The following is a 9,953-nucleotide window of genomic DNA, read 5'->3' on the forward strand; positions in this document are numbered from 1 at the left end:
TCCTTCACTCCACAGATTCAGGCTTTAGCCAGGTCATGTCAATTTTATCTTTATAATATTGCTAAAATTAGATATTTTCTATTGGCTTCCTCTGGTAAGACCTTAGTTCATGCCCTAGTTATCTCCCACCTTGGCTACTGCAGTCTTCTTTTGACAGGGCTCCCACTGTCCCACCTTAGAGCTCTAATTTTCATTCAACATTCTGCTGCTAAGATTAACTTTTTAGCTTGTCATTTTGATCATGTCACCCCACTTCTAGCATCTCTTCACTGGCTACTCATTCCTTTTAAGATTCGGTACAAGCTTCTTCTCTTAACATTTAAAGCTTTACACAACCTAGCTTCCCCTTATGTGTCAGTCCTTATTTCAGCTCACCATCCTACTCGAGCTTTGCAGTCCAGGAGCTCAAGGCTTCTTAACCAGCTAAGGGTTTCTTCTTCCTTGGCTCAGCTTCATCCTTTTTTCACTTGCTGCACCATACTCCTGGAACTGCCTCTCTGAACATATGTAGACTATCTCTTCTCTTAATAGTTTTAAACCCGAATTAAAGACTTTCTTGTTCTCTAAAGCATTTGGAACTGTATTTTAATATTGTTTTATCATTTTATATTTGCTTATATGTATTATTTGTTTTTACAGTTTGTAATGTAACTGCATAACTCACTTAATTTTGTATACTTTTAAATTGTATGGCATTAGCATAGTTAGCATAGTTGCGAACCCCCTGACCTCATACAGTAAGATGTCATTATATCAGCACTCACTGATGAAAGACATCCCCAAATGTAGTACAAAGCTACGTCTGACTCTGGCCTGGCTTTCCTATATGATTTGCTATAATCCACTGAGAGTTCTCTTGAGAAACATTTGACCACAAGCCAGATAGACTTTTTTCTAACTGCTCAATGAGAAATTCAAATACAATAGATAGAAAGTGGGTCTGAAGTACCTGATCTGACGAAAGAGAGATGGACCAGAGAGCTCCATTGTGAGCATCAATGCTCTCCAGTAGATTCCCAGAGGCCAGATCAAAGAGCTGCAGTTTCCCAGTCTAAAGGAAATTATAAAGTTGGTCAGTTAGCTATAGAGACCACAAAAATTCATAAATAAACAATACAATTCAATGCTTGAAGTGCAAGGGGAAAAAAGGAAGTGGAATGGTTAGCTACTTAAATTTAGTTATCTCTACTTAGAAATAGGTTGGATAACATTGCACCCTCACCACTAATCCCAACAACTTAGTGTGTGTGTGCATTGGTGAGAGGGGACAACCTGTTGCCCTCAGTGTAATTTCAAAGGCCCTTTAAAATCAATCTGTCCAAAAGTCCAAATGAAGGGTGAGGAAAACAGAAAAGATAGAAATTGGAGAGTGACAGAGAATGAAAGAAAAGTGGTATTTCCAACCAGTTTTGGTTCTGGCTCCATCTGTCAGTCTTCCGCACTACAGTGCTGCTGGAATACAGCTTCCAGCAAATTAACACACAAAGGAATACAATCTTCTACAGAAAAAAAGTTTTCACGACCCCTGACTAATATGGTGGCTTAGAGTATGCAAAGAATTTAACATCATATGGAATCTCATTTTCACCTTTATAATAGTTTGGTGTTTTTGATTATACTGCAATTGAAATGTCTCAATCCTAACAACATCTGTTGTGCTATGAACTGCTTTAGCTTCTGAATAAAGCTTGATGCTTTTACACTGAAGTTTTGGCCCCTGAGTCAAACACTAGAAATATAGGACAATATCACAAAATATTATCAGTTAATTACAGTGCACCCGCGCCAACTGTGAGCTTGGCATCTGCGGTTGAAACTCCTACAGATGGCAATCCTCAGCTTTTTCTTTTTTTTAATTTATTAATTTTATTATGTTCCATATTCACACATAACATACCACCATATACATTAAACATACATTAGAACCTTGTTACGCATTTCATATTATATTAATAAAAGATTTACTTTCTTCTCTAGCCCAACTCTCTTCCATACATTTCCATTTCCACTTCCTTTCTCCCTTTTATCCTAAATCTCTTTCCATAATGTTACTATCTAACCCCACTTCTCACTCCCCTCTTCACTTTTCCCGTCATACTTAAAGGAGGCCATTTCAACCAGAGTTAAGGTACCAAATTGATAAAGCAGAGACAAGGTCAGACAATCTGTAGGTCAATCGATCAATCAACAATATCCAAGAGAAATTCCAAGAGAATGGTAAAAAATGATCCATTAGGTCAAAACTGAAAGTACAAGCGATTCCACACATGAAGTTTCTTCAAGCTGCTAGTGTGGTGGACGAAAGGAACTTCAGGGGCTCCTTAGTGGCAGATGCCTGCTCTGCCACCAACAAAGACATTAAGGCATTAGGCCCTATTACAGAGTGTCTGATGAGTATAGGAGTGCCAAACAGCACAGCGCTCAACAATGTGTTCACCCAAACAAAAAAGACATTAGAAATGGCCATCAGAAAGAACTACCTTGTGGTGGCAAGAAATACAAAGCTTGAAGAGAGAGGTAGAGCCATAAGAGGCAGGGAAGGATGCCCAACCAGGCAGTGACAAAATAAAAGCTACTGTTCTTTAACAAAAAAAAATTGGGGGGCAAACTAAAGTAAAATACGTAGAAAACTAAGAAAATAAGAAAAAGATAGCAAAAGTACCACACAGGGAGTGGCTCAGCTCGAACAACCAAATACAAGTTGTTCTTGTGGCAGACAAAAGAGAACTGAAGGAGCAGCTAGATTGATGGGGTTTGGACATGCTCAGTACACCGGAGTGGACAGGACTACCCACCAACCTAAGCTGCTCTGATAGCTTTTAGGGCTGAAGGGCGGGGTATAAATACCATAAATAAATATATAAATAATAAACCTGCTCAGCTTTTGAACGTCCAAATGGAGTCTCGGTGCAGGCACAAATCCCTAATGTGTGAGGCACAGAGATCACGAAGAAGTAGTATACGAATAAAGAGCCAGCATCATGTAGTTGTTTGAGCACTGGACTATGACTCTGGGGCCCAGGGTTCGAATTCTGTTTTGGCCCTTTAAACCCACTGGGCGAGTCACACATTCTCAGCCTCAGAGAATAGAAATGGCAAACCCTCTTTAAATAAACTTGCCAAGAAAAGCCCATGATAAGTTGAAAATGACTTGAAGGAACACCACCACAATTCTATCACAATATGTTCTCTGAAAATAAAAATGCTCAAAATGTCACAAGATCTCAAACTGAGCCTGGCACCGATATCACATCACTTTGAAGGCCTCTTGAAGTAACAGCAAGTGGACATTGCACACAAAGAAAGAAATATGAATTAAATGGATACAGTTTTACTTGATGCTGGAAAGGACATTCAACAGATATTCAGCATCATCCCTAGTGCTTAAAAAAGGGATGAGAACTTGCCTTAGTTCCTATAATAACTTGTCGGTCTCCTGGGACAAAGAACGAACAAAGTGCGTACTCACACACCATGGTCCGGATACACTGCAAGGTAGACCTAGGAATAAAATAGCACATATATATACTTATTTTAGAGGAAGGCAATGACAAACTTCTAAATAAATATTGTCAAGGAAACCCAATGACAAGCTTGCCATAAATGAGGAATGACTTGAAGACACATCACAGTAACAACAAAAAATTTCTGTTTTACATATTAGAAGAGAAAAGACAAAGACTTTGTGAAGAATATCACTCCCCTTAAAATATGCTATAATAGTACAAATTCCAGAAAAGATATATCATGGAAGAGCCTAAGGAGAGAAACAGCCCCAATTCTATGCAAAATAATGGAACATTTGTTACCATAAATTTTTAACATAAAAGAAAAGTTAACTCTGAATTAATTGTTCCCATTCACCAAGAGGCCTGACCTTTGCAAATTAGTTAGATCTCCTACCTAATGTGGGACAAAAACCCTACCCAATTTTAGACGATAAATGCTAGACAAGAAAAAAAATCAAATGTGAAAAGGGGAAGGAAAAAACACACTAAGCACATTTTATCAGCAAGATTAAAACACTCTGGATACCCTCCATCTGCTGCTGAAAAATAATTTCCATGGTAAATAACCATGTTGAAAAACTGAAGCAAGTCCAAAGGAGGGCGACTAAAATGGTGAAGGGTCTGGAAACCATGCCCTATGAGGAACGACTTAGGGAACTGGGGATGTTTAGCCTGGAGAAGAGAAGGTTAAGAGGTGATATGATAGCCCTACTTAAATACCTGAAGGGATGTCATATTGAAGAGGGAACAAGCTTGTTTTCTGCTATTCCAGAGACTAGAACCCGGAGCAATGGATGCAAGCTACAGGAAAAGAGATTCCATCTCACCATTAGGAAGAACGCTCTTCCTCACAGTGTAGTGGAGTCTCTGTCTTTGGAGGTCTTTAAGCAGAGGCTGGATGGCCATCTGTCGGGGATACTTTGATTGAGAGTTCCTGCATGGCAGGGGTTGGACTGGATGGCCCTTGCGGTCTCTTCCAACTCTATATTTCTATGAACTGATAATCCATTTTCTAGTAGCAGGGACCAGTCTCCTTTTCTAGGGTACACCAAAAGCAGTCATCCCAGGTGGGCTTCATGTTGAATGTAAAAACCCTCCTCCCAAAGCACACTTCTACTAAAGTAAACTTATCCAAACCAAACAAAAGAAAAAGCTAAAGACCACATAGCTGCTTAAAAAGAATGTCCACTAATGGAGTGAACATGCTGGCCACAAATGGCACAGCTAAGCTCCTAGTGGCAAGAGATGTCACTTGCATAAACTGACATTTATTGTGCTACAAGGTTCCAACTTTGTACAGTATTAAGAATTTGGCAGTAACTTCATTATTTGCCCAGGCATCCATTTGCTAGGTCAGAGAGATTCTTGGCTGAAGCCCATGTCTCTGCCTAGAAAATTCTCTCTCTTATCTGTTTGTGAGGGAAAGGTTAAATAACCTCTGCTCAGGAAAAAAGAATCACAGAATTCTTATTAGAGGCAATTTAGCCCTCTTTCCCTAACAGTCTCCTCAAAATTCAAGTAAAGGTAGCTTGCTGCATCTTCTGCTTCTAAGGTTGAAAAAATCTGGATTGGTACAACTAATCTTTGGATATATCAACTAACATTGTTCCTATCAACATGACTTACTGCCAAGTTTTCAAAAGTTCTTATGACTTCGCAATATGGAGGAACACCTGTGGACTAATGGATCAAACTGAAACAATGATGGATAAAAGGAAACACTTCTTACTTTTTCAGGTCACACTCAGGCCTGTTACAGACAGGCCAAAATAAAGCTGCTTCGAGTCACTTTGGAGCTATGGAGTTCGGGCTTACGTGGGGTAAGGCTTTTTTGGGGTTACGGGGAAAAGCGGGGTGCGCGGGAACGAATTAATTTTCGTAACCCGAGGGGAGCAGTGTAACCTTCTTAATTGGTGGTTTGTCATCTGCAAATTTGATTAAGTGATGCTCCAATTATGTTCATTCCAGAGTCATTGATAAAAGATGTTTATTGGCAATGGGGTACCAGGGGACGAGAGCCCTTGTGGGGGGACCCCATGGTCACTTCTTTCAGGGGCTGAAAAGAGGCATTGTTGAGCACCCTTTGGGGTTCTGCCGGTCAACCAAATTACAGATCCATTTAAACAGTTTCATTTGTCTAGGCCCAATTTTACAAAGCTTGTTTGCAAAGAAAAGACAATTATCATTGGGAAAACCTTGTGCAAAGGCCTTACTGAAATCTTCAAGATTATACTACATCCACAGCATTCCCTTCATCTTTACCAATATGCTTTAGGTAATTTTTAATCAAAGAAAGGAGATTAGGTTTTGTTTCTGGCATTGATTTGTTTTTCTGAAAAACCCATGTTGACTTTTTGTGATTATGGCATTGCCTTCTAGATGTTTCAAACAGACTCTATGTTTAAATGATCTGCTTCCATGAATCTTTCCTGATATTGGATTTGTCAGACTAACTGGACGATATTGTTGGGATTTTTTATCTCTTTTTTCTTTTTTCCCTTTTTGGTGAAGTGGGGACAACGTTGCCCTCCTCCAGTGGCTGGGGATTTCTCCTGTTTTCCAGGAGTTTTCAAAGTTATTTGCCAATGGCTCCGATATTGACATTGCCAGTTCTTTTTAAATACCCTTGGATGGGGGAGTTCAATCTGGTCCCGGAGACTTATATTCATTTAGATTAACAAGGTATTCCTCTATATCTTCTTTACTTATTCTGTGCTGAAATTCCCAATTCTGTCCTTGCTCCATTATCCTCAGATTGAGTTCCCTTTTGCCTTTTCTGAGAAGACTGAGGCAAAGAAAGGTGTGTGAGTAATTCTGCCTTTCTTCTTGTCTTCTGTTAGCATTTTTGCCATTCTCTCCACGCAGTGGCCTACCGTTTCCTTCTTTTCCTTTTGCTGCGGGACATATCCAAAAAGCCCTTTTATTGTTCTTAACCTCTCTAGCAAGCCTGAGTTCATTCTGCGCATTAGCTTTTCTGGACTTTACCTAACATGCCTGCTATTTCTTGAATTCATTTTTTGTGATTTCTCCCTTTTTTCCATTTCTTAAACATGTTCCGTTTCAAACTTAGCTCGGTTGAAAGGTTTTAGTCATCCATCCTGGTTTCTTGAGACAACTCCGTTTTTCTTTCTCACTGGAACTGTTTGAAATTGTGCCTTCAGTATCTCCCTTTTAGAAAGTCCCATCCGTCCTGAACTCCTTTATCTTTTAGTATTTCTTACCATGGAATTGCCCTCAGTAATTCTCTAAGTTTACTAAAATCCGCTCTCCTAAAGTCTAGGATGCGTGTTTGACTCTGCCTGGCTTCTCCTTTCACTGTATTACAAACTCCAGGAGAACATGGTCACTTCCAACCTAATGATCCCACACCACTTGCCCACCCCATTAACCAAGTCATCCTTGTTGGTTAGGATCAGATCTAAAATAGCTGACCCCCTTGTTGCCTCTTCCACCTTTTGGACCATGAAATTGTCTTCCAGGCAAAGTGAGGAATTTGCTAGACCTTGAGGATTTTGCTGAGTTTGACTTCCAGCAAATATCAGATAGTTGAATCGCCCATCACTACTACATCTCTCTTTTCTGACTGTGTGGTCATCTGTTCTAGAAAGCATCATCCAATTCCTCCGTCTGATTTGGGGTCTTTAGTAGACTCCCACTGTAACATCCTTGTTGTTTCCCTCCCCTTTGATTCTTATCCAGTGCTCTCCACTGGCTTCCATGATTGAGTTCCAGGATCTCTTCACTGGTGTAAATATCTGACATATAGTGCTATTCTCCTCCTTTCCTGTTTGGCCTTTCTCTTAATAAGGTTTCATACCCCTCTATTTCCACTTCCAATCATGAGACTCATCCCACCAGGTTTCAGTGTGCCTATTGTATCATATTTGGTTTGTTTGTACTAGGAGTTCGAGTTCATCTTGCTTATTTCCCATGCTCTGTGCATTGTGTAGAGACATCGCAGACCATGGTTCCCTTTTACTTGCTGCCTGTGCAAGTTTTTTTGCCTCCCACTGTTGGTCCTTGCACTGTTTGCCTTGTTTCCTCTATGTCAGTTTGGACTATTTTTGGCATCCCTTTCGCCTTAAATTTTATCCATGAATAATTTATGGATCCCTGTGGGTTCAGAGGCAGCATGCAGGATAGTGTATTGCTTGATTTCATACTTGTGGCCTTTACAAAGGAATCTGATTGCCCATTGTAGAGAAACAGAATGCAGGATTAGATATACCTGAATGCTGAGCCTGAAAGTAAGTTTGTTTTGCATTCTTTAGTGACTCTTTGTGCATCCCTCTGGGCAATTACTTAACTCATTCTAACTTTATATATTAAAGTCTGGTGGTTATTCTAGGGGATGCCAGAAAGGCACTTTACCACATTGCAGGTCCTATTTTGTTGTTAAGTAGTTGTTCTTTGCTCCTCAAGTGGTATTCTTTCTGTATGACTTGTGTCCAATGGGAAAATTCACCTTGTTATGAATATTGTATTTTCCAGCAGGAAGGAGGGTACCCCACACTCAATGCCACTTCCATAGAAGAAGTAGTAATGTTTTCCATCCTAAATTGTTATGATGCAAAATAGCTTAGTATTGTCTTACTCTAAATTTAGCCTTTCACTCACCAGAGAGCAGGACTAGTGCAAATCAGTTAGGGAGGAAAACCTGTACAGTTTCAGGCCTTACTGTAAAAGATTAAAGGGTTGTTGTTGTGTTGTTGTTTTTGTTATATTTACCTCCCACCCTCCTCCCAGTACATGGACTCAAAGTGGCTAACACAATTTTGAAATGTATAAGTTAAAAACAGTATGAAACAGTAAAAATCAAAGCTAAAAAACAAACAATTGAAATGATTAAAATACTACCTTATTAAGATTTAAAACTCTTTAAAACAAAAACAAAACAGTACCTGTGTCAATTGCCTGGCAACATAAAAATGTTTTTATTGCTGTTGAAAGAAAGCAAAGACTAGGGAGAGAGTTCCAGAGCTTGGGAGCAGACACCAAGAAGTCCCTCTCCCTTGTTCCCACCAAATGAGCATGAAAGAAGGGCCTATCCAGAGCCTCTAGTAGGCTCATACAGGGAGAATAGTCCTTCAAATAACCTGAACCCAAGCTGTATAGGGTTTTATAGTTCAAGACCAGACTTTGAATTGCCTTTTTAAAGATTGATAGAGGGTGCTTCTGCAAGTCACTGAAGAGGTAAGCTTTTTGATGACCCCCTGCCTAAGAGGTGTATCCCAGATTTCCTTAATTAAAGGTAGTCTTTTATCAGAGTTCTGCAAAGGTTAAGAGATCCTTCCTCCTCAAGAACAAATCTGAGCATGACTCCGTTTCAAGTGGGAGGTGCTTTGGAACAACATCAGGCCTTTCTCCCAGCTTTCTGACAGGAGGTCAGAAGGACAGGAGCTTTCGAGGATATTCATCTTCTGAGTATTCTTTGACTAGTGTGTTTCCATTTAGTGTGTTTCCCCAAAGTCTTAGAAACCAAGGGTAAAGTCAAACCACACAGTGTATATGCCTCCTGGTTACCAGAGTTATGTCCATGTGGCACTGACTTCCAGCCTAACAGGTTGTTAGGGTAAGTTCACTTGAAATGAAAAGATGTCAAGAGCTGAGTCGGCAGGGTAAATGTAAAGATTTTTTTTGGAAAATTTATGATGTGATTCTCTATTTCTCTTTATTTAGATAGGATTTCCTGCCTTTCCCTCTATCATTCTGTCAATCTTAAGTGAAATTTAACTGACTCTCTGAACATTTAAATTGCCAGTATCTCTCAGTAACTGCAGTGTGCAGTCAGTACAGTCCTCCTCTGATGAGGTCAACAGCTTTCTTCCTGCTATATTAACTCCAGTTAGATAGGTTTTAGTTTTGTTATGTATATCTTATAAAAGCATTATTGTTTGTGTTTAAACCAGAAACTACCGTTTATTGTTTTTTGAGTTTTCTTTATTCTTTAGGAAAGCATATTAGTATAGTCTGACCCATGTTTTTGTGCTCTGCTTAGGAAGCTGAACTCTAACAAGTTATCTTTCATACGTGCATCTTTCAGTTTACCTTCAAAAGGGTGAACACCCTGGAAACTAAAATTGCACCCCACATTTTTGGAATTCTGGGTCCTTCTGTTTTCCTCCTCCATCAGTGAGAAATACCTCATTTGCAAGGTTATGTCAGATTATGACTATATTGTGAAGAGCTTAACATTCTGAGGGTAGAGTAAGAAAACCGCCCCCCTCCTGTTCTCTTTGATTGTGAAGAAAGAGCCTGAGGCTGGTTACAGACAGGCAAAATAAAGCTGCTTCGGTCACTTTGGAGGTATGGTATTTCATCATGCATGCGTCCTAAGAGGTCCAGAAGCCGCACCAAAGCCACGCTCCAGCCCTAAGGATGGGAGTGCAGCTTTGGTGCAGCTTCCAGACTCTTAGGGACTCATGTATCATTGAAATACCATAT

The 9,953-nt window shown here is 39.8% G+C and overlaps 1 protein-coding gene across 1 annotated transcript in view; it reads right to left on the reverse strand.

Annotated features, from left to right (window-relative positions):
• Positions 1-9,953, reverse strand: part of WDR3 (WD repeat domain 3) — a 59,148-nt gene that overhangs the window by 21,996 nt on the left and 27,199 nt on the right. The window contains exons 7-9 of the mRNA XM_042447725.1: positions 3,927-3,946; positions 3,408-3,528; positions 950-1,051 (exon numbers count right to left, since the gene is read on the reverse strand). Of these exons, the coding sequence (XP_042303659.1) occupies positions 950-1,051; positions 3,408-3,528; positions 3,927-3,946 (243 nt within the window). The remainder of the gene's footprint in view (positions 1-949; positions 1,052-3,407; positions 3,529-3,926; positions 3,947-9,953) is intronic.

Source organism: Sceloporus undulatus, chromosome 2 (assembly GCF_019175285.1).
Source record: "Sceloporus undulatus isolate JIND9_A2432 ecotype Alabama chromosome 2, SceUnd_v1.1, whole genome shotgun sequence".
NCBI lineage: Eukaryota > Metazoa > Chordata > Lepidosauria > Squamata > Phrynosomatidae > Sceloporus > Sceloporus undulatus.